Genomic DNA, 25,828 nt, shown 5'->3' with positions numbered 1-25,828 from the left:
ATTAGAAGTGGTTGAACCAAATGGAGGTTTTTTAAGGGCACCTGATAGAGATTTTTGGTATTATCATTTTGTTATTACTTTCAGTCTAATGTTATTGTGATTTTTAGTTTAAAGTGTTTTCTTCCTTATGTGTGTATAAACTGACCTGGAGGTTACGACTGACTTTTGGTATTATCATTTTGTTATTACTTTAGTTCATATTCAGTCTTACTTTAGTTCATATTCAGTCTAATGTTAATCAGTATTATTGTGATTTTTAGTTTAAAGTGTTTTCTTCCTTATGTGTGTATAACTCTGTGTTTCCCAGACCTTAATTCTTATCAACCAGAATACCTCCTAACTGCCTGTGAGCAGTCGTATTTTGTCTCGTTTATCCTCCCTCTTTGTCGACAGTTTGACCTAGAGCTGAACTGGGCTCAGATCGTAGATCAGATATCTGAGTTGCTGGTTTGTTTAGGTTAAATGTTTTACGACCTTTGTTGTTTTTTTTTTTTGGCTGTTCTGCTTTGACAATAAAACAGGGGCTCGCGTGGAAGGAGATCAGAATTCTCTGTGAACGGCCTGGAGAGGTCATGGCGAAGAGTTCTCCTTTTGCAAAAGCTTTGTCTATAAAATTCATATACGTTGTCTGTGGTCTTTTTATATAGGTTCGAGAAAAAGTACCTATCAGTAATTGTGTCTACATCACACTAACCTTGAGACTCACTGTTATCAACCACAGCGATCGGCTTTGCCAGAGACCTTTTGTTGCTCATCAATACGAACATTGTCTCTCCCGTCAGAGAAGAACAGTTTCTGAGGTCCGGGCACTGTACAGACAAAATGAGAAGATAAAAGACATTTGAGAAAGCTAAATTTACAACGCATGTGGATTCTTGACCTTACATAAAAACATAGAACATAAGTGGAAGACAGAGCTTGCAAGAGAAAGTATTATCTTAACCACTGTTTCCCAACCTTGAATGAATAGTATGTGAAAGTTTTGCCAAGTTGCACAAACAATATTTTTTTTCAATCTGGAAGTTGCTACTTTGAGGAAAGAACTCATTTACTATATATTTTCAGGAAACTGCACCGATTGCAGTTTCCTGTCCTATCACTGATCTTTATAAAACTGACCTGCTGATAACAATGTTGGAAAAACATGGGAACAGTGGCTGATTTTGTATTTGAGTAGCGGTAGGTAAAATTAGTAGATAACATCTGTTTGTCATGTAGATATCAGCCAATCAAAGATTTCCCAAAATTAAGGAAATGGAGGTTGATTTATTGGTGAACCCCTATTATTTTCATTATTATAGTGGTGTTAAAGATGAAATCAGTAGCTGGACAATTATATAAGGATCTATTTAAAAGAGAACTGTAGTTTTGCTATGTTCATTAAGGCTGTGAAAGAGCAAAGGAGGCTAAACACTTTATAGCAAAGTATCTTTTGTCCTTCTGAGTAGGCCTGTCACGATAAATTTTGCTGAGCGATTAACTGTCTAAAAATTTTTGTGATAAATGATTATATTGTTTCAAGACCTTTTGACACTGATTTAATGGAAATGATGTAATAATGCACGCTATTTCCTGCCATAGATATACACTTTATTTTCAAAAGAACACAAGAAGAAGGTTCTGGGTTTGGTCTTTCTGCATGGAGTTTACATGTTCTCCCTGTGCATGTGTGGGTTTTCTCTGGGTACTCCGGTTTCTTCCCACAGTCCAAAAACATGACTGTCTCCAAATTGTCCCTAGGTGTGAGTGTGTGTGTGCATGGTTGTTTGTCCTGTCTGTCTCTGTGTTTCTCTGCGACAAACTGGCAACCTGTCCAGGGTGACCCCGCCTCTCGCCCGGAACGTTAGCTGGAGATAGGCACCAGCACCTCCCGACCCCAATAAGGGACAAGGGTGTAAAGAAAATGGATGGATGGACTTGTAGCCATTATTTTGGGCTACAAGCCCAAAATAATGGCTGTGTGGCTGGAAACCACACCGCACAATCGAACCGTTATACCTAGGATTTCTGTCGGCTAATGTGTGGTCTCAGGTTTTGAAAATGTGCCGACAACTCGTGTCGTGTGCGCTGGACATTACACTAAGGAAATGAGGAAGGGAGGGTGAGTGGAGAGCACCAGAGTTGAGCCTTTTTTCATTCAGTGTCATCAAGAGAAAGAAAAAAAGGCAGGAAGAGACGATAAAGCCAATAATTAAAATGAGGTCGATAGGTTTAATTTATCTTGCGATTAATTGATTTATCGTTTATCGTGACAGGCCTACTTCTGAGTTTGCTGAATTTGGAAATGTGGGTTGCCTTTTGGTAGTGTTGGAAAGGCAGAATAATGGAGATTGCTGTTTTAGATATGTTTGCTGCACCAACTGCTAATACATGGTCCTAAAGATACTTTCAAACCTCTGCTTTGTTTTTTAAAAAGAAGTTGGAATCGGTCAAAATCAGTATCATAGGCAACATAGGCAGTAAAAACTGCCTATGTTGCTTTGCTCTTTGATACCTGACATGTTTCCAGCTGAGTTGATCTAACGTAAAATAGTCAATGGTAATATGAATAAACAAACTACTAATTCTGCATGGCTCTAGGGAGAACAACTCATCAGACATGAGCAGAAACAAAGGTCATGAGAGGATTTCATGCATACCTGTGGCAGTTCCTGGTTCCTCTGAGAATTCTCTGAGCACAGAGACATCTCACAGTGAAGAAAAACAAGTGTTTTGTTCAACATTTTGGAGTTGAAGGTGAAGCTAAAAGATTTCCCCTTCTTTCCAGAAGAAAACAAGAAGTGCCCCTGAGAGTTCTGGGTCCACTTAAGTGAGTTATCCTTGGTACAGAATGTCTCAATAAGGCTGTAGTCAGAGGACTCTGAGGGACTGGAGCTGGGGGAGATGAAGCATGAGGTGATGGTGAGTCCAATGTCAGGGTTTGATGCTGTTGACGTGATCTGGAGCACATAAGAGACAAAAGAAAAAAGGTTTTGAGCCAAATATACACATATAGTAATATAATCTACTCATTGCTCTTTGTCGTTAGAAGCATCTTCAAGAAATAATCTTAATGAACTTGTTAAAAACACCTGTTTACAGAACTGAGTAAAAATGGAATGTAGCTTTGACTTGTGTCGTAGTTATCTGCACACAGATTGTGGAAAGAAAATTCAGTCTTGCACTTTGTTTTCAGAGTAGTATCATTTTACATCCATGCATTCATTCATTTTCTTACACCCTTATCATGTTGGGGTTGGGAGGGGTTCTGGTGCCTATCTTTAGCTGTCAACGGGCGAGAGGCGGGGTCTCAGGGCAACACAGAGACAGACAGGACAAACAACCATGCACACACACACTCACACCTGAGGAGAATTTAGAGAGACCAATTAATCTAACAGTCATATTTTTGGACCGTGGGAGGAAGCCAGAGTACCCAGAGAGAACCTGTGCGTGCACAGGGAGAACATGCAAACTCAATGCCTAAACACCCCGGGCCGGGAATCGAACCCAGGACCTTCTTGCTGCAACAGTGTTATCCACTGCTCCTCTGTGCAGCCCCATTTTACATCCAATTCTATGGTATTCTCTTCTGTATTACTTATGTAAAAGATTATACACGATTGGAAAATTAGTTTTTTGAACTAATAAGAGTACCGCTTTTGATCATGAACAATTGGCTTATTCTCACTTTGTCCCTCCATAAATGGAAGTTTCACATGACAATTAGATAATTTAAAATGCTTACTGATGCTAAACCAAAAATGTAGAGGGTGTTTTTTATCTGCACATTTACACTTTACACATTTAGGTAGATCTTTTTTGTCGGAACATTAGCAACTGTTTGTGCTTGTTAGCACACAAAATGCGAATGCTTTCCAGCAATAATTTGTGAACGCTACTATATTTACTGAGGTGATTACTGCCAGTGATGTTCAGTTTTTTTGTTTCTTTATTTTACTTAGTTGCTTTAAGTTTTTCAGAATGTAGAATATCTTTGCACTACATCATGTTTTCGCATTCTTCTGAAGTTGCTTTGCCAAATGTTAAATGTTTTTTTTTTTTTTTTATGCCATTAAATCTAAAAGTATTTACCATAACTGCATTGAATTTCCACAGTGGGTAACACTGTTACTCTGTGGTTATTACTGAAGTTTACTGTGTGGAGTTTCTGGCCTTTGCCTGAGGTCAGGTCTCAGCACAGTGTGAGCTCTAGAAGAAGGTTAAGCCATAGAATAGACAGGCAAAACTTTGTCCTCTCCGCCAGTGAAGAGTCTCCTGCTGACAGCATCATAAATCACTTTTTCAAAGGACTTTTGGACCATCAGCTTTCACCATAAATGAGGACCAAAATTACTGCTTCTAATCAAATATGTTAAGCTAGACAGACAGGATAGCAATACATGCAGAGAGGGAATTAAATGAATGTGGGGCGCTCAAAGTAAGCTGAGCATCTTGGCCCCAACACAACAAAACAGAATCATGCATTGCTGATGCCACTCACAGAGATCAAAGAGAGCCTACAGTAAGGTCACACAGCATGTTTCACTCAAAAAGTGATTAAATTTTAAGAAAAGAAAATAAACAGTGGGATATGAATGCAAAACATTACCTGCACAACCACTTCCATTTGGTCAGAAACTTTGAAGATGCGCTGTTGTGGAGGATTGTTGAAAAACGGAGTCTTGTACAGCTCCATCTCAAAACTTATGCTGTTGACTGGCTGTCCTGGAATTGCCCCAAAAGCAGGTTTAGTATTTGGGACTTCCTTGGATTTTCTATATGTGCAGTTGAACTAGAAAAAGAACAAAATACAAAAAAATAACAATTAGGAAGGACCAGATGTTAAACTGCATGAATGTTTGTGTTTGTTAGAGAACAGATTAATGAAGGTCAAAAAACACAGCAGACAGGTTAGGGAGAATGTGGTGGAGAAATTGTTTTACACAGCCTGTAAACATGGCTGTGGGGGATTCAGTTGACACATTAAATATAGGCTGTCCATCTCCTAAATCTGGCCTTTATGGAGGAGTAATAAAAAAAAAAACAGGTTGAAAGAAAACTGCAAGACAGTCAATAAGGCAAGCAGTCAAATGAGACTAACCCTGAACTTTTTGGCCAATGCAAAAAACAGAATAAATGGCAGAAAACTAACACTGTACTTCAACTTGAACACCCCACAATCACTGCTAAACATTGGGGTGGAAGCATCAGCTTGAAAGGATGCTTTAACCAGCAGGGAAATTGAAACTGGTAGGAGTTGTTGGAAGAGGTATGAGATAACACAAGCAATGGCAAGGAATTCAGAAATGGATTGATGAGATAAAGGAAAATATATTGGTTAAGTTTTGGAGACATTTCAAAATGGAAAAGTCAGGTCAGGGTTATTCATGGATATCATGGAAAGATGGGGAGTCTGCTGTGGTCAAGTAAGTTTTACAGCCACCAAGGGGTTCTGAGAAATAAAATTTCCTCCAACTGTCCACTCAACTATTCTTTGACATTTCAGTCTGATTGCAGCTGCTGAGGAGAACAGCTCTCGTAGAAAAATGCTCTGACTTACGTTTATCAAAGGAGCTGGTGGATTTGGTTCAGTCTGTGTACTCTCTGCAGCTTCTCCAAGTCTGGGGAACCAGGTGGAGATTGGATCATCATCACCCTGCGCCTCTTCAGAAATCACTGTCACCTGTAGTCCGCCGAGAAAACGATTACTTTACATTCACAAAAACTATTTTCAGACCTGACGAGCACCATTCTGTGAAAGTTGCCTAATTTTAGCAAATATTTCAGCACTTTGGATAGGACTCAGCTTAATATTACTTTGTAAATTGTAAAAATTTAGGAAGCACAATAGGTGCAGACTTAAAGGAGAACAAAAAACATATTTACAGTATCTCAGAGAAAGAGGTCACAGACAAAGCATGCTGCTCTAAAAGCATGCGATTTAATGATGAGAAAACAAAGTTGGTCAAACAATGAGGCTATTTTGATGTCTGGACAAAATATTTGCTGACCCAGCATTGGAGCCATCAAAGAATTAAGTCAACACACAACAGAAGATACAATTACTATAACTGATTATCTCTGATATGTGGGGACCCAGGCAATGAACATGAATGTCTTTTGAGCACAAGTCAGAGATGGCCCCAGCGCTAATGCACTGACACAAAGGATGACCTTGGACAAACGCCCAGGTTTTCAATCTGTGACAGAAGAAAGTGTTGTTCCAAATTTCCCCTCACAAAAAGATTTCAAAAGGCCAGAGAGGAAGTGATTCATCCTGACTTGTTAGAACAAATGCGCTGAATGAATGCATTCCCATATAATGATGATAACTAGGAATGTCAGACGTGAACAATGATTAAAAAAAGAAAAAGTTCAACATTATATAAAACTTTAAAGTAATCATATTCTACTTCCAAAATGTGAAGTATTATCCCTCCTCAGTTGTTTGTATAATGTGTTTAGATGAGCCGTTTGTAGAGTCTCGACATGAGCAGTTCTTATCAAGTCACATTAAGGAGCATAGCTCTTCAAAATCTAGATACACAGCTATCTAATCTGTTTAGTTACAAATTTATATGATTACGTCATTTACTAGATGGATAAAGTAAACATTGTGCTCCCTAGTAAGCAACAGTGGATTTTGGCACCACTGCTGCTCATCACATGGCTCTCACCAAGCAGATGTAACAACCAATCCTTGCTCATCAAATGAAAAAAAAAAAAAGCTTGTTATATTAAGGCTCCTAACAAATCACAACAGTATGTGCTATTTGTTATTTAAAGAGAAGGCAATAAAATTCACCAGGGATATGCTGATCCACTTTTTTCACATCTGATATCGATACAGATATCTGAGGTTTAGTATATTATCCAATATAATCTGTTACGATACGAACTGATCCGATACAAACTGTGCAGAATTGACTTAAAATGTTTCTTTTTTTTGAACACAGACATAAATGTACTGAATAACAAATTTAATTGATAACTCTTTACCAGTACAGCACTCTCAAATACACCAATAGCTTCACAAGCTTGGTCAAATATGTAAAAAATAAACTGCAACAAACATTATTTTAAATAGTTCATAAAATATAATTAGTAATTCTAGATATAATGTAAAATAAATAATAAAGCATGATGCCGCTCAGTAAACAAAGCATAGAATTAGACAGAGTAGATCTACCCTTATAGATCAAGTATACTGTCACCAATACCGAATATAGAATTTTTTCTAATATCAGGACCGGTACAGATCGGTGTATCTCTAGTTTTGACAGAGGAAATAGAGGAGCTGGTGATCCAGCAATAATCTTCCAGCCACTTTAGGTGTTATTTGATTTTGGTCCCTGTCTGATTGAGTTATCTACTTCAGGTAAGATACCAATAGCTTTTAACTTTATAACAGAAAGTCACTTACATGTTTTAAAATATCTGTTTAAGTAACAGTACAAGCAATATCTAATAAAGACTTAGCTAAGATAGTATGAAGTCAGTACAGGTCATTGAAATAATATGCATTCCCCATTGTTAGGCCTTTTATTAAGAAAAAGAGACATGGCATATACTCACAGAGTTGATATGAAGGACATCTTGGGTATCATGCACAGGAAACACAATGGTGCCACATTCAGTCAGAGGTGTCTCCAGTGTGTAGTGGGTTGCATTGACTTTTGCTTTGCATTCTGGGTTTTTCAACATGAGGCTGGCATTAGCAAATCCTTTTGCCTAGGAAAACATTCAAACACAGCAACACTGGATAAAGATCAAGTACAGTATGCCTTTATGAAGTCAATTTCAGAATTGTATAAGTAAAAAGCAGGATAAAAACGCTAAAGTGGTGGTTGTGTAATGGAGTTCTCAGGAATAAACAAATCCCACAAGGTGGTCTGGCTCCAACTATTAATTACAGAGTGTGCCAGTTTCCATTCTGTGATGTGGACTGACTGAGCTGTACCCACGTATCTGCGCCAAATGTTTGCTACAGCACTGCATGGCTCAGTGTAAGCCTATGTGAAAACAGTTCGCTTCATTACAATTTAATATTTCACTTCTTTATGACCAAGACACTCTTTCACATCGTTTTTGCACAGCAGATGAAACACTGAAGTAGACAACGGGAATTGCTGATGCATTGACATGTCACACGCAGATTGGTCTGTTATCACATAATCATCATCAGTTGATGTTTGTCATTTTAATAACTCTCATTTGGAGATTCTATGAGCTTTTGAAGCATTGTCAATAGAGTTTTGTTGTTAATTACTGTGGAGATGACAATCAATAAGGTTCATAATTAATGGGGAGATCATTCTTTGTTGGGTGTCTGCCATTTAGGCTGTTTTTGGTCCTTCTATTCAAAGTTTGTCAGATTAAGTTTGTGCTGCATGAACAAAAACTTGACAAAAAACATTTATTAGGTCAAACCTAACTTCAATATAATTTTTATTACATTGCAGTTTGCAAATTGGCCAGAAAACTATAACAACTGTTGTTTTGTTTTAAACATGTAGAATTGTTTAAAGTGCTGTCCTTGATGAAAAAATTGAATTGAACTTATTTTTCTATGTGGGGCATGTTTTTCTTGATAGAAAGAAAAAAATAAAATATGCAGTTAACAAGGTATATTTAGTCATTTTGAGGCATTTCCTGTACCAAAATATATCAATGTACAGATATTTTTAATTTTATTTATAACTATATTTGTTATGTTTTTCAGGATGATTTGTCTGTTTTACAAATCACGAATAATGCACGAATAATAAATAATACCAAAAAAGCTGTTTTTAAGTAACATCAGTAGCTAGTCCTGTGAGGCATATACACTCACCTCCAGGCTCTTCCTGTCAATGCTGACGACCATCCTCTTTTCTTCACATTGAACGATGAGTTCAACATCCAAAACATTTCTATCCTCAACGGGCTCTTCGTTGTCATAGTTCAGGTTGGGCAAACTGATGGGCAAGTATGGAAATGGAAAGGGCAGACTGGAGTGTGGTGCCGCAGGTGGTGCCGCAGGTCCTTTTTCTGGCAGAGGGCTGACATGACGCAGGTTGAACAGCTCAGGAGGCAATCTGCTCTCCAGATGATCTGATACATCTGGAAGACACACGCAGCCTGGTGATGATGACTTTCACCAGATAGAATAACTCTTTGGTGTGACTGTGACCTTCAGGTTACCTTGCTCTCGCAGTCGGATGTTGAAATGGTTTGCCATAGGGGTGCTGGTGTAAGAGGTGACTGGATTATAGCCGTTCTCTACTGCCCACTTGATCAAGGCTTGTGATCCTGATGGCAAAAGCTGTCTGGGGGAAGTCGTCTCTACCATCTGGGAGTTAATGGTCACTGTATCAGAAGCCTGTGGAATAGTCACTTCATCAGATGTTTGTTTTTCTTAACCCTTACCCTAACACCCCCCACTCTCACCTCCTACCACTTTGATCATCTCTTCATAGATCATAAAAGAAAAAACTTAGTATATTGGCATCATTAGGATATTCATCAAGTACAGTCCTGTACTTTTTCTGTGGTGAGCGTGAATCATGTGAATGCAGCTGAGGTAATGGGCGTGTAACAGCCTGATCAGAGCTGAGAAGTCTGTTAGTTTGCTCTTAAAAGTTAGGCTCCTGCCCTGCTTCTCCCACCGTGTGAGGATTTGTTCTTTCTCACAGTCATTTCCCACACAGTCAAGCCTCTTGGGCAACGCCAACAAAAGTTTATTAGGCCATCAAATGACTTGCATAGCTGAGCATCTACAAAACAGTGATTGCACAAGCACAGCATCCTGTCTACCCTCACTGTCAAGTGAAAGTGTCAGCAGTTTGTTATTGGGATTAGGACAGTAGTTTACCTGGAGCCTACAGTGTTACACTGGCTTTACCAGCTGTTTGTAGCCGTTCTGGTTTACAGGAAGACTCCTCTGTGACTATTTCAATACACTGATCAGAGACATAACTATAATAACAATATCAGTCTGAGTGGTGTTCATGCACAGACACTGGTGTCGAGTTTGTTACGAGAATGTCACTAAGGATGTGATTTAATAACAGCTGTGGATAGTGGGGAATGTGTTGACACACTGTGTTTCTGCATGGTACTCCAGCTGCAATATGGCACCACTGCAGGAACATGACTCTGACCATCAGACTCGTTTCACCCTCTCCATGAACTTCATGAACCACTGCTACCAGTCAAAGGGAACCGCAACATCAAAAGCACAACTGTTAGAGCTGTACAGACCCTAAACATGTCAAAAATGTCAAAAAAATAATTACACTTATTTTATGTTTTACCTATATTTGTATATATTGTGTTTGTGTGTGTGTGTGTGTGTGTGTGTTTGTGTGTGTGTATTTTTTATTATTATTACTCATTTCTGAAATGGAGTTCTGAAATCTGAAATTAGTAGATTTTATAATGTGGCTCTAGCGATTTTTGGCCAGGAAACTATCGAATTTTATCCCTCTGTTCCAGGATTCTCCCGTATCAGTATTTACCCGTAAATTTCCCATATTTGACTAATTACGTCGCACACCCCCAGTGATAGCACATCTATATGGTAGCCTTCTTGTCTTCTTCATACCTCCAACCCCACAACAACTCCCTCCCTCCCGCTCCTATGGTACTCTGTAATACAGCCAAACAAACCTCTGGTTCCTCTGGCATTTCCTCAGACATTTCATGAAAAGGACTTCAAACTGTACATGAACAATTCAACTTTAGTGCTATTAAAACCATATCTTTTTAAAATGTTACCTAGATAATGCTGACTGACAAATGGCTATTAAATACGCTATAAGGCATGTATTCACCAAAGCCACCCAAATTCAATGTCTAGTTTTCTAAAGTAAAAATATTTCAGATTGAAATGAAAACTTAAATAGCTAAAGATTGGGGTTTGAGAGTCCGGTTAGCTCTGTGCTACATTTTAAGGTCAAGAACTAAACACAATAGCTGCTGATGGTTGAGTTTACTCTAGGTGGCAACAATGAGTCGCAGTAGTAACTGTAAATAAACACAAATATTCACCTTTACACAACTCTACACTATGTAAACATAGTAGTTAATCCTATATCACCTTTCTGTCGACTGTTCACCCACTGACACGTGAAGTTCTAAGGGTTTGACCTGGATTTACACTCAGACAATCTGACTAATTTGATGTAAAGCAGCCACCAAACAGCTGTGCAAATACAAAGCGCCTGTGAAAAGTGTGGTGTCATGGCTGCAGCAGCATTAGCTTTACCACACACTAAGGAAATGTTGAGCCACCAGGACCACCTCCTCTCAGATGAATACTGGAAGAAGACAGCCTAGAGGTGCATGCGAGACAGCAGCACACTGACAAGCAGAGACAATCCATCACATAATGAATACCTCTGCCAACATATTTATGAGACATTTTGAAAAGCAGAATACTGATGAGGCTCTTCCAGCTTTTTTTTGTTTTTTTTTACACTGATTTACACGAGAGACTAATTCCAACTGCAAGTTATGTATCAACATGATATACAGCTACACTCTTCTTTCTGTGTAGGTGCTACATTTTTAAAGTTGCCATAGAGACTTGAACGGCACAAAAATATTTAATAGCAATTCTGCTGTACTCATGCTGTGCATAATTAACATGCCACTCAGGATCGTGTGCTGAAGTTTTTAACATATGGTGAAGTTAGTTTTGAATTTTTCACATGTATGAAGTGACATCAACAAACCTGAAAATAAATGTCTGGGATTTTAAGTGACATATCAACACCATATAGTGTATAGCAGTGTACTGGAAGGAAAATGACAAAAGGTTTTCATTGCTCTGAAAAATATCTGAACTATCAAAAAAGTTAGCATTTGGAATAAGACCCCTTTATTTTGATATCCTTAAAACAGAGTCCACCTTTTTGTCATTTGATCTCAATATAAATCCAGCTGGTCTATGAGGGTCTCAAGGTTTGCTAGAGAACAATAGAAAATAAACAGTATCATGGCAGACCAACAATGAAATGGTTTAGATTGAAGACTGAATATGTTCGTGTTCTAGAATGGCCTAGTCAAAGTTCAGACAAAAATCTAATTTGTGCCAAGCCTTGGAAATTGATGTTCACAGATGTTACTCATCTAACCTGACTGACCTTAAGCTATTTTACAAAAAGAAAAAAGAAAAATGAGTGGCTTTAATTGATTAAAGGTAACACTTTTAATTAAAGGGGGTGGGCTTAAGACTGACATGACACTCTCATAAACATGACAGAACACCTGTTATAAACATGATGGAGTCATAATCAATGCTTATGACTGATGTCATGAAGTGTGATTTGGTAAATAATGACACGTTTAATGCAAATTTGACCATTTTAAATTACTTTTAATGCAAGTTTTAATGGAACTTTACATTAAAGGTGTCATTAATTACTGAATAATGCAAAGTTCGCACTTTTAATGAACTTTTAATGCAACTTTTAGTACAATTTTTTATTAAAAGTGTCATTATTTACTGAATGACACTTCAGAATAACAGTCATAGACATTTATGAAGAGTCATTGATGTTCATGACAAGTATTGTCATGGTTTTGACAGTGTCACGTCGTCTTATGCTCACCCCTTCAAATAAAATGTTACGGGGTAGTTAGATAACTAGGGTCAAATTACAGTATATGTAATTTACTCTTTATGACTGAATCTGATGGTTTCAGTCATACAGACTGAATCCATTATTAATGTATGTAATTAGGATAATTAATTTATCATTTTCTATGGAGTGCCTTAAGATGACATTTGTTGTATATTTAATAAACACATAAATACATAATACATTATGTTGCAAAGCAACGCAGAAATCGCATTTCTTCTAAACCAGTTGTGCCATGAGGACAAGGTGCCATTCCAAACACGTCTTGGTGTGACAAATCTCTTTTCAAGTGGTACACAAAGTAAAGATTTCTTGTGAGCCAGAGTAAATTTTTTTCTTACCACAACCTCCAAATTCCCCCGCATATTGTGGGCTTTGACAACCCAGTGGACAGACTTTGCACATCTGAGCACCAATGTGACATCTCGCACCACCAAGTCATCGTCCTTCAGAGGCCTTAGATCCACAATGACATCCACCTGGAAAGCGCTACAGAAAAAAAAGCAAAAGATGGAAAAGAACCACAGTGTTATCATGCTTCCTATGTCTATCCAACTAATTAAAAAGCTGGGTGCACTCCCAGAAAATAAACAGACATGTGCACCACAGATGATACAGCACCAAGGAGAGATACTGAACACATACTAAAATGTTCCCAGATTTACACTCTTGTGTTTTCTGAATTCTGCTGCAACAAATACTGAAGGCATTGTGCGACAGCTTGGTCTTTGAGAGCTTGTTTTGGAAAACGTTCCTCAAAGGAACCCCACTGTGTGGACAGCTAAGCCCCCTCTGTCGTCATCTTTGCTCGAATCCAAAATAAACTCTACAGAGATTACTGAGAGCATCCTGCCCTTAAAAATAGGCCATGACAGAATGTACTTTTGGCTTTGGACATGTTGGCTGCTTACCTGCTGGAGTTCGGGGCTTGCAGCTCAATGATGTGTACTTCTCTGTTGGGCACAGACAGGATGCAACCCTTTGACGTCTGTGGCTCCTCATAGCTGCCCAGGTAGTTCAGAGACAGGAACCTGGTGTCAATCTTGCAAGTGTCAGAAAACACTGAGTCTGAGGAAAAGAGAGAAATTGTTTGTGTTATTGCCTGGGTCATCTACAAATGTATTCTGATCTAAACTGAAACAGATTAATAAACTACAAAAGATGCCAGCCCTGTCAACTTTAAGTCCAAGCTAAAGCCTAATGTCTTTGGCACACACCAAAGCTTCATCAACCATGGCTAGACCTATTTTAGACATTGATTAGACCTTGGCTAGACCAATACTGAGGAAGACTATGTCTATGGGCCCAGTTGAGATGCCCAGCAAGAACCTATCCATCCTCATAAAACTCCACAGAAAATGTGAAGGAGTGGAAATTTACAGCTCTCTATGTGAAGTATGAATCATGTCAATTGGCGATTTGCCAAACCACAGCGATACAAGGCAACTGCTTGAAGGCAGAAAGACCATTCTGCTTACCACAGGCTCACAAGGAGAGAGGACTTACTAATCAGCTAATCAGCAGCAATAATGCAGCCAAGATTTCCTGCATGATTTGCTTCATTCGCATGCAAAGATTATCAGTAAATACAAGATTCTTTGTCTGAGAGTTGATGAACTGCAAACCTCAATCGGACGTCTGATTACTGTACAAGCAGCATATGAACGGTAAAACAGCTTCTTTAGCTGTAGCTTCTTTACTGATTCTTTCTCTCTTTTGTCTGTATGCCTTTCACAGGAAATGTTAACATTTTGGGTTTTTCTCTTTGACAAAGCCAACCCTCCTTAATCAAAGATAACAATGGTATTTTGTAAAGTGGAAATGATTCATTATCTCTATCACACTGTTGCATATCCATCTTGTATTTCAAAGAACAGAATGATATGAGATCTTAGTTACATACCACTTTTTCCTGAAGCATAAACAATTTCATCTCCAGCAAAGCCAGGCTCCCACAGAATGTTTATGTACACGTCAAAATAAATTCTGCTTTGTAATGCTGCAACACCACATAAACTGTAGTCTTCATAGAAATGAGAGGACTTAATGTTTCAGAAAAAATATTTCTTTTCCCTGTTTTTCCCATTTATAAGACAACTTTCAAATATGCCAACATACGGGGCAAAGTAAAAACAAAAGAAATGTAATAGTAGCTGAAAGACTGAAACTGTTCTTCTCTTCCCCCTGGTAGCCTCCAGTGTCACAGATTCCATGTTATTATTTTCCTCTTTTACACCATTTCAGCATATCCTCCTTCACTACATATATGAACTTGTCTACCTGTCTATCTGTCCAATAAATCTGACAAGCATATGATGAACCAGAAAACTCTGAGTAGCATACACATCCAGCCTAACGTTAACTTACTTAGCATTAGCTGCAGGAAGTGGAGGTAACAGGCGGAGGCCCCTGTTAACTCTTCCTGTCTGTTATTTATATTTGTTCTCCCTATTTTTTCCCCTCCCATCTCATCCTCGTCACCTTGGAGCACAGGACGCAATGTCAAAATTTTCAAAAAAAATCATAGATTTGATTTGAATGTAGCTAGGCAATCCAATTGAAAAAACCCTGAGATCTTGAGAATAAATTCAGAGTCTAACAGATCAAAACAAGACAGAGTAAAAATGCAATCAGGACTGAGACAAGGCAAAGAGTGAAAATGCGGTCTCAAACCAGTCTTGAGACCCAGATCAAGACCCATGACAAATAACAGCATGAACCTTCTCTGTGGTCTTCCTCCCTTCAGGCAGTTTTCTATCCAACATCCTTTATTCCATATATCAAATATCCTGCTTCACATCTCCAAACTCAGGCTTACCTCTCTAACCTTGTCTCTCACAACTTGAACAGTTTCAACAATCAAATCCCTCTTGACGTGTGTCTGCATTTATTCCATCCTGACTGCATTCTTCTTCACCTCTCTTGTGTACTGCCTGTTGCTTTCAATGGTTCATCCCCAGGTCTGAAACAATTCCAACTTGAGTACATCCAACTCCCTTCCAGCTTCACTGCTCTACCTCTCTCTCTTTGACAAGGACATGCACTTCATATTTGCTATTAAATCTTTTTTCAGATTTTAGCTTCTCTTCCACATTGTCTTTATGAGACTACAGAACAAACATGGAAACACAAATAATTTATTGCAGATATGGACAAAAATATTGTGTACAAAAACAAATGAGATAAATTGACATTTTGTTTCAACTGTGAATGTATATTAAGCTCTGATCTGTAGTTGGCATGGGGGTAAATTTGCATCTGAAGGTACACTGATATATGTGTGGGTATACTATGCATTCACATATCTGTGTACACAACACAGTATATGTATACACAAGTGTATACATATATATCTCAATCAAAATAGTATTGAATCATTATTTTGATTGAGAATTTGTATGTAAACCTGCAGACAGGACTGGATAAGCTATTGCTTCTTCCTGTTCTATTTTTGAACATCTTTTGTTGTTTGTTTGAAATTGTATGTTTTCACCCACGTTTCGTTTCCTGTATTTATGGTTGCTTAAATTTTTAGGTTTTTGAAAACAACAAACAAAAAAAAATAAAGAAATATTATCATATTATATTGATTGGAAAATCAATATTACTTTTGCATTTTTAATGCACCACATGTGGTTTTTAATGCATACTGTGGTTTTAATGCACCACAGTATGCAGTAAGCACGTAACTCCTTTCTGTGGATGTTGTTAGTGTGAAGAATTGCCAGTTATCTATTTTCAGTATCCAAGAGTTGCTAATTAATCAAGGAAAAGCAATATGTGAGGATCACTGAAAGACAAACTGCAGTTTTCATTATTCACACATGTCCAAATACAGCAAAGCTGTTCAATTTTATTCTTCTGAGCTATCAGCTTCTGTCTGTTACGAACCACTCTGGAGTTGAAAAGGCTTTCTGTCTTTTTGGAAATCTCAGAGGTAAAAAGTCAGCACTCTCTAGAACACACAGAGACCACTGTTTTACGTTTTAATGCTAGTTAGCTGTGTGAATCCCCAATATAAGATGCTAACAATCAGACTTTTTTTCTGTCTTACAATCATAAAATGTTGTTTTATAGCAGGTTATATCACCTCTGCTCTTAAGAGTCAATAATTTAAAAAATAAACCTCTGATGGTCTTCAACAAATTATAATTATACATGCTACATGCTTTGATTTTTCAGTAAATCTTTTAAGATATTCAGACAAACCCCAAAACATATTCATTTCATCAAAATATATATTTTTCACAAATTTTTACTTTTCATCTTAACATAAACAGCTGAAAATAGTTTATTTTATATAAATATTGTAATATTTGCTAATAAATTCCACCAGAAACCTAAAAACCAGTGTAATCATACTTATTTATTTTAAAGTTGCTGTAGTTTTGCCAAATTCAACCCTCATTCCTCACAAGTCTAATAATTCGTAACACTGTAAAGAAGCCAAACTAAGAAAAACCACAAATGGGCAATAAAACAGTGTGAGGAGGTGAATTCCATTTGAGGGAAGGCAGTTCTTTTCTCAAGTGCAGTGAAAGTAAACCTCTAGGCTGGGCCACAACACAAAAGCTAAGCAAAGTTACGCAAGCTAAAGGTCAGTGGGGTCGAGGGGCTGCTCGGGGGCCCAGAGCTATGTTTGCGAGTTTACTGAATCTGGTGCGCACCTTCTCCAACTTTGATGTAGATGGCTTGAGTCATCCTGAGCTCAGAGAAAGAGGTGACTGCCCTGTACTTCTTCTGGGCCCAGTTGAGGAGATGTTCGTTGCCTTGGGGAAGGTTTTCCTTCTGGATCCGAGTGTTGAGGGAGAAGTTGGCCTGTTTAAAGAGGACCTCTGAGCCCAGTGATACCTGAAGGAGGAGAAAAGAGAGCAGTGTTAGGAGACAAAGGAGCTGTTGGAAAAAAAATAAATCTGTTGTCAGTTCTATTCCACGTCTGTCTTCAGCTAAGCAACAACACTCGTGTCCAACATGAGGAATTTACAACAAAAAAAAAGCCTCTGTGGTTGTCGTTAAGAGATAGTATTGTTAATTGAAAAAGATAGTGTTAATAATAAAGTTATTTTTTTGACTTTGATCTTTGCTTCCAGCAGGACGACGACCCCAAACGTACAGCCGAACCTACAATGGAATGGTTCAGATTGAAGTATGTTCAAGTGTTAGTCATAGTCCAAACCTAAATCCAGTTGGGACTCTGTGGCAAAGTTTGAAAATTGTCCAAAGTGTCCTCCATCCAATCTCACTGAGCATGAGCTGTTTTGCATAGAATAATGAGCAGAGTGTTTACCATATAGATTCATAAAACTACTAGAGTAAAGACTTGAAGCTGCACTGGCATAGAAAATTGGTTCCACCTCTTACTGAATGGAGGTTGAATGAAAACACATGCCACTGGAATTCTGGTTTTTATTTTTGAAAAATGTTCCTTCACTTCATTATGCACTACTTTGTGTTAGTATGTCACATAAAATCACAGTGAAATACCTAGAAGTTTGTGATTGTAATGAGACAAAATGTGGAAAACTTTCAGGGATATGAATACTTTAGTCCACAAAATCTGGATGTGAGGAGTTAGTAGACCAACTCAACATGGCTGCTTTAGGTCTATTTTCATCTGAGACATTTGGGGCTAAAAAGAACATGGTGAAGGTCTGTTTTGAAAATTAATCCACCTCTTTAAACATGGCGGAAACCAATCCCTCACTCTGCCCAAACTATTACTGCAAAGCTTCCACAAATATGCTCTGCCTGTTTTCTACCCACGTCCCTGAACTTGGTGTGGTGTCTGGTTTTCACTGTTTACGCCATAGTAGAATGTCGTAGGTGCGTTTTCAAAATAGCCACGAGAGGTCGGGGAGCACGAAAGTACTTCACAGCAAATAAACCATTAGACGGAGCCCACCGCCAGAAGAACACAGACCTGCACGTTTGTGTAGCAGGTAAAAGTGTTCCAGTCTGATTTGTAAAATGAAAAACAAAAGTAGGAAAAGAAAGACTGGCCAGAATATATTAAGGAAGGCCCACCTTTGGCATATAATGCAGCTCAACCATGTGACTTACTGCACAGAGATAAACATTTCCATGTGCTGGAAGGCTACCTAACAACCAAATGATTCCAAGAGTATGGCGTAGACAGTCTACCTCATTTTATTTCTGTGCTTATTTTTCTTTCTTCCAGTGTAGCCCAGTCTGTGTGTGTGTACTCAGACAGTCAAGGCAGTCCCAATTAAAACATTAAATGCATTTCACTCCAAGCATATTACGCAAGACCTTTTTATAGCAATGCAACAAAGTTACCCCTTAATGGTCATCAAGTTTAATAATAATATAGCGATGAGTCTTTGTGGCGTTTAAGTCAAGCAGATGTGTATTTCTTTTTTTTTTATCCTCGTGGGCAACATCTGTCTGACCTCTGGACGTTCCTCTCCATGTTCCTGACATTGTCACCGGAGGCTGTAAATCCTCCACACAGACTCTGTCGCCAGATTCGCTTTTACTTTATTTTTAGTGACTTTACTACAACGAGAAGCTGCAGAGGAGAAGATTACGAAAAGCGAATGGGTGGAGCCCGGAGCTGCTGAGAAGCAGGGGTGGAGTTTCTTCACTATTCTTGCCAAGCTCAGCAGAGTTTATCAGTTTAATTGCGGGAATACGACCATAATTAGTCACAGAGAATTACAGGGGGAAAGCCTGAAAGCCAAATTAGCTCCAGGCCTTCCAGAGAGCTGAAAACCTCAGGAATCTGAAACAGGGAAGCGAGGGACCCACTCTGGGCTTTAACTAACTTTCTCCACTCGCATTCCATCTTGACTTAGCTGACAGATGAAACGGAGCTGAAAAAAAGAAAACAAAGAGCAATTTAAGCCACTTGCTTAAATAGAATTCATAAATATAAGTAGGCTATATAGCATATTATTTACTTAAGCTGCTGCAGTTTTACGTCTGTTGATTGCACACTCATAAAGTAAATTGCCTTATTAAAATCCAACTATTGCCTTTTTGTAGCATATGGACCCATGTTTGCAGTATAGATAACGACAGCTTGCTGAAAAATTCAAAGGTGAAGACATCCAACTTCTGAAGCTGCATTTCCCTGAAAAGAAGAACTTCCATAAATCAGAGCCCAATGCTTATAAAGCAATCTATAGTGATCACTCCCAAGTCTTTTCTAAATGTGGATTATTTTTAAAGGAGCAATGTGCTACATAAAATCTGCAGGCTAACTTAAATTGAGAGGAATTCTTCCAAGGCACTGCAAAGAATCAGAACCGGGACTGAAACCCAACTATTCAGGATTGTAGAAATTGTTGGCGGCAACCACTGAATTAGCAAGTAATGACATTTGTTTTTACCTTATATTTTCCTAATGGGAAGAGGTACATCAACCTATAATTTCAGGATTACAAACCTGTTCCAAAGTATTGTAAGTGAAATATAGTAAGAAGACAGATTATTCATAGTTTCCAAGCAGTTAGCACATCTGCTGGTCTTTCGGGAAGCAGATTTCACAATAAGCTGACGTCAAGATCAAACTGTTGAATCATAAAAGGTCCTGCAAGAAAGTCTACAAACTCAATTTCAGACTTTGGAGGCTTGAGTGGTCATGTGTTAAAGTACATGTTAGTTAAAGTTCAGAACAAAAGACTGAACAGGTAAGACTTAAAGTGTTGTCAGAACATATCTTCGTACAAAACAGAACAGTAGTACCGGTGTAGTTTGTGAAGTAAGGTCTGAATGAACCTTAAGACTGGAACATCGTCCTTTGGACCCATAAGACCAAAGTAGAAATATTTGGCCACAAAACACAGCAGCACATTGGAAGAAATCTAAAGGACAAACTCCTCCACCCAATGATGGTGATGATTTGGTTTTAAGGTCACAGGATGCCTCACATCCCTTGAGAGAACAACAAATTCCTCTGAATAGCAAAACACTTTACAGCAGATTCAATATTTACAAACCTGATGACAATTACAGTCTGTAGTCCTAGTATTCAGTTTGTGTTTTTCCTAGTTAATGCAATACTGTAAGCTGGTTTGCTTAGCTTCAAATTACATTTTTAAGGTTTAGAGAACTTACTGAAGAAGTTCTGTCTTAGTTAATTTTCTGTATTGGTGCCTTTAACAAAGGACATGCTTGTCAAGCTGCTTAAGGCAAATAATCTTCTGTTATTTTGGCTGAATCTGGTGCGCAGTGTTCTGCTTGTAGAATATAAGCAGAACACTGCACATAATGCTGGTAAAATACATAATACATAATACAAGTAAATCTGAAATGTTTGTATGAAGGTACCCAGAAAAAGGCATACTATTCTAAACCTCCACCTAAAGGTTACACTAACTAACATTAGCCGCTAGGTTGATGATGGCAGAAAACTGTTTGTGTTGTTTCCTACTGTATGTTAAGATCACAAAACATCTTCAAGAATATTTTAAAGTAACTTCCTTTTCACAGTCACCATTGTCTCGCACATTTGAATGTAAATTACATTTTGAAACATCTTATAAATCATTGTAACCTGTGTTTTCTCCCTACAACAAGAATGCCAAAATAAATACACCAGATATATTCAAAGTGTCAAAACTCCATTGGTAATAAAAGTTTAAAAAATGGGATTTCAGGAGTTTTTTAAAGATCATCCAACAGTTAAGGCACATCCACATTGGCAGAGTTATTAATAGCATTAGATAATTCCTTGTAATTTTATAAAAGGGAAAATCTTTGACTTATGAGAGAGAAGACCAAATTATAACTATAGCTGCACATTCCACTCATTGTAAAGTCATAATGCTTCATTAACCTCAACAAAATTTAAAAAAGAAAATAATAATCTGTTGACATTATCTGTCTTGTGTGGTCAAAAACATGTAAGAGTATATATCCTTCCAACTCTTCCAACATAGTGTAGCCACATGTACATCAAAAAGGAGAAGTGCATACCAAATGTTTGAGATCAATTATCCAAGTGCTGGAAGACTTCACTGAGCAACACCCAGAGTCTGGGAAACGGCAAAAAAAAAAAAAAAGGCAGAAAACATGAGGTGTTGCAAACAGAAGAGGGTGGTGGAATGTGCAGAAAGGCCTGATAGATGAAATGAACACGGAGTAACTCTCTGGTGGTACTAATGTGATGAAGGCCTTTTTGTGACTGATTCCATCCTCTTTTTCTTGATGAGATGTGGGGGAGCCAATGCCAGGGCTCGCTGTTTTTGAAAACTGTAGGGGCCCCCGTGGTGGAGAAAACAATACCATATGTCTCTGCGCCACTCTGGAGCGTTCTTCTGACGTCTTCATGTCTGAATCAAACCCAGTAGTGAATACCCATGGTTTCCATTAACAGTTACAGGGACGTGCTCATGCGAGAGCTCAGACTACAAGCTTTCAGCTAATGAAAGAAACACGGGAGTAAAGAGGCGAATCTTGGCAAACAAACAATGACCAACACACAAGCCAACGACCAAAATTTACAGTGTTGTTCCATCAAGAGGCATAAAACATTTGCTTCAGATTAAGACTTTCAAAGATGCAAGTGAGCCCCCTCCCCAGCCACCCAACAAAACCAAACCCTCCAAAAAAAATACATACATTTGACCACAAAGTCAACACAGCACACTCTGCACATGTGTCCCACTTCAGATCCTGCTTTCCCTTGATAAAAATGAAAACTGGCTGTTATTCAGTCTTCATATTTCATGTCATTCCATAACCAGGATGATTCCTGGCTGCTGCTGATTGACAAAAAGAACTGCCGAGAGCATGTTTTACAACAAAAGTCTGGATTCTGGCATAGTAAAAGCTGGCAGGGTCCAGTGGCCAACAGCAACTATGTACTCAACATCTATGAAGCTTTGCCAGTGAGTCAATTAAGTCTACAGAGAACTCAGACCAGGAAAAAGGAATGGCAGAACTTATTCCAAGTTCTATTGTCTTTCTTTTAGAAGGTGGAGTAACAGACGTTAACTAGTGGGTTGAAATATCCAGCATAAAGCTCAGACTTAGCTCTTCTTTTCTTTCTCCCACATGTTTGCTGCCCCACCTACAAGAGGTGATCAATGGAGATCTGGAGCTTGTGGATTTGTTGTAGCTTCAACATACCTATCAAATAATCATGTGATCAGCAGTCTCTGAAGAACATAGCTCCATGCTGAGGAAGCAATCGAGTTATTCGATTCGGGTATGTTGGAGCAGAGACACATCTAAAAGTTGCAGTACACAAGACTATGAAGACTAGAGTCTGATGCATAACAGTTTATATTTGTGGTAGCCAAAGTCGGTCCTTGGTTTAATAGACCTGGATCAAATGATGTCTCATTAGAAGCCCTAAGAAGAACATGTTGAAAAGGTTGTTACTGCCACCAAGGAGAGAACTGAAACCTGCAGGATGCTGTCCCTTCAGGACCGACTTTGGCCACTACTGGTTTATATAGAGTCTATTCTTGGGTTAGAATGTCAAAGGTTAAATCTAGAACTAAATCCAGTTGAGAATTTGTGGCAAGACTTGAATTTCAGAGCTATTATGAAGTAAAAGGGTGGGTAGAAGTTTGAGAAAATGCACAAAGTTCTTCTACAAAGTATTGACTCAGCAGGCTGAATACAAAAACATAGGGCTGGGTGAAACGGCTTCAAAATAAAATCTTAAATTTTTTTTTACACCAAATTTGATTTCTTTCCCCTCATTTTTTTCTTAAAACTTTTTTACAAATGACCCAAAATATCTTAAAAAATTGGCTTTTATTTCCATCATTCCTTGTGTGAGTTCACCTCAGTGTCGAAATAAATAGAAGTTCTAAAGCATGCTTGTCAAACAATATGGTAGTTCATGGCCGGGCTAACGTCATTCTAAACTTTGAAAACCCAAAGACTGCACTGGTGAAAAAAATCCTAATTTTTCCAAACATTGCATTTTTCTGCTTAATCGATAAATTCCAGTTATTGCCAGGCCTACAAAAACACCCCACTATTTTGAGGTTTTAATAGTAAAACGAAAGAGGATAAAAAATGCAAGGGGGTATGAATACTTCTGCACTGTGCCATCAGTCAAAGAAAATAAAAAAAAGAACTCTCGGAGTGTCAAAAACATAATCCTGTGATTAATTCAGTGTTTCAGTTTCTATTTTTTTTTTTTATTTCACTTTAAGTTTTAATAGTTTTACTGTAACTTTCCCAAGTTGCAGGGATAATTTGGGACAATATTTTTCTTCCACAGCAAGGAATATTGCTATGGGCAATATTTTTTCATGGCTGTCACATCCCAGAAATGAACAACTTTAAATGTGATGTAGGAGTTTGAGTGTAACTGAGAAACAAAGCATGTCTCAGTGGCCTTCTAGTTTCTAATATCACCGGTGAAGTGCAGAGCAGATTGTTCCGTCAACAATGTGTTGCGAGGAGTTCCAAGTTTGTGGCATGTTAAGGAGCTGTCACAGTGGAAAGAAGCAGAGAAGCAGATCGGTGCCTGGGACTCCTCTGGCTTATATTCCAGCAAGCAAGTCAGGTGGGTGAACAAGAAACCGGCAGCGTCTTATACCAGAAGCTGTCACTCAAACATGAAATAGTTAACACCTAATTCAGTCGGGCCCCGTGGAGTCAGTAAAACCATTAGCTCAGCTTTGTCTGACGGCAGGGGCCTCCCGCTCCACTGTTAAGTTTCCACACTTAACGACCCAGCTTTTGTGCATCTGACGAATACCAGCAGAAAACACTAAGAGTGAAAGCTGACACTTTGGCTTTCACTCAGTGAATATACTTTTGATTGTCAGATATGTCTGATATATATTCCTACAACACAGAGACGTACAGTGCGCTGCAAAACTATTCATACCCCTTGAGCTTTTCTCAGATTAAGTCACGTTTCAACCACAAACGTCAGTGTAGTTTATCGGCATCTTCTGTGACAGACCAACATAGGCATGGCAGCAACAGAGATCCGAATTAAATACAGATATACGGTTCTTCTTAAGCCTTTTTTTTTCTCCCTTGGAGCTGAAGCAGAAGTGAAAACCGATGACTTTGCTGGGGAATGATGTTCAACACTGTTAGACACAGCAGCAGCAGCTCTGCCTGCACTGCATGTTTTAATGACGCTTCTCAGCTGTTTTCTGTCTGCCACTACCGACAAGTGAAGGCATTTACTTTGACACTGGCCTGCTGCTCCCCACAGACTCCCCGGCCAAATGCACATCCATCTGCATTGAATGCATCATTCTGTTAGACATGAGAATATTTACATTACAGAACGTAGAAGCATATGACGCTCGGCCTTTAAGGCTGTCATGTATATTGCTTTGAAAGCCATTTGCTTTAAAAGATTTTATTAAAAGAGCTTAATATTAGATGAAATGCAGTTAAAAAAAAACATCATAGCTACTACACAGAAGCATTATTGTGCAGGAAGCACTTTAATGTGGAGGTGAAGATTACTAATATTACTGAGTGATGAAAGCCCCAGTCACGCAAGTGGAAAGAAGTTTCATAAGGTCTAGTGGAGGCTTATTAATACTCTCCGCTAAATGTCAAATAGGCTGGGACACACAAAATATGTGGGTGGAACACAGCTCTTAACGTAATGAATGCGTTTATAGGCGAGTCGCTATACAGTGCACCATTTCTGCAGCCGGTACATGTCGCGCTGGCTTTTACAGCAGGATGTTTTGCGTTGGAGAAGTAAGCAGGAAACACTTGAGCACATGTGGAAATCATTTGTGTACCTGATGCTGCATTCCTCCACAATGCTGTGGTGTTAAGATGCAATTGAAAACGATACGATTGCTTCTGGGAAGGCCAAAACACAGAAAAGCCTTTAGACCACAGGAAGGCAAAAGCGGAGGGTGAAAAAAAAGATTTTCATATAACATAATAAGGGCTTGGCCTAGGCTTCTGGTTTGCATTCTGCGGTAATTCTTCTCGTGTGATACACAGGATTTCAACGAGAGCACTAAAGAAGTCCATTTTTAGGCCGTTTTCTATTAAATTTCCCAAAGAGGCCCCCTGGTACCTTTGCTAAATATTGCTGGCTCCCTCAGGGACCCGGTTCTGGCTAAACCCTTGCTAAATATTTTCATTTTTCTCAACCAATTGTACCCTGATTCTAACAATAACTCCTGTTCAGCTAAGGTACAAAAAAAAAGGGCAGGGGGATGCGGGGGGGGGGGGGGGGGGGAAAAACAATCACCCTTCACACCCTCCCCACTGGAAAATATAAAACCTCTCCTTTTTGGGGT

General features: G+C 38.6%; 1 protein-coding gene across 2 annotated transcripts in view; it reads right to left on the bottom strand.

The window, feature by feature from the left end:
- The window catches only part of tgfbr3 (transforming growth factor, beta receptor III), a 93,463-nt gene that overhangs the window by 12,310 nt on the left and 55,325 nt on the right, over positions 1–25,828 (bottom strand). For both annotated transcript variants that reach the window (XM_015034595.1, XM_015034594.1), the window contains exons 5-14: positions 17,276–17,459; positions 13,520–13,676; positions 12,950–13,097; positions 9,166–9,343; positions 8,816–9,084; positions 7,558–7,713; positions 5,543–5,665; positions 4,592–4,774; positions 2,640–2,939; positions 695–809 (exon numbers count right to left, since the gene is read on the bottom strand). In XM_015034595.1, coding sequence (XP_014890081.1) covers positions 695–809; positions 2,640–2,939; positions 4,592–4,774; positions 5,543–5,665; positions 7,558–7,713; positions 8,816–9,084; positions 9,166–9,343; positions 12,950–13,097; positions 13,520–13,676; positions 17,276–17,459 — 1,813 coding nt within the window. The remainder of the gene's footprint in view (positions 1–694; positions 810–2,639; positions 2,940–4,591; positions 4,775–5,542; positions 5,666–7,557; positions 7,714–8,815; positions 9,085–9,165; positions 9,344–12,949; positions 13,098–13,519; positions 13,677–17,275; positions 17,460–25,828) is intronic.

The sequence above is a fragment of the Poecilia latipinna genome, unplaced genomic scaffold (genome assembly GCF_001443285.1).
Source record: "Poecilia latipinna isolate Pla-1442-1.1 unplaced genomic scaffold, P_latipinna-1.0 Scaffold306, whole genome shotgun sequence".
In the NCBI taxonomy this organism is placed as follows: Eukaryota; Metazoa; Chordata; class Actinopteri; order Cyprinodontiformes; family Poeciliidae; genus Poecilia; species Poecilia latipinna.
This window is presented reverse-complemented; position numbering and strand designations above follow the sequence as displayed.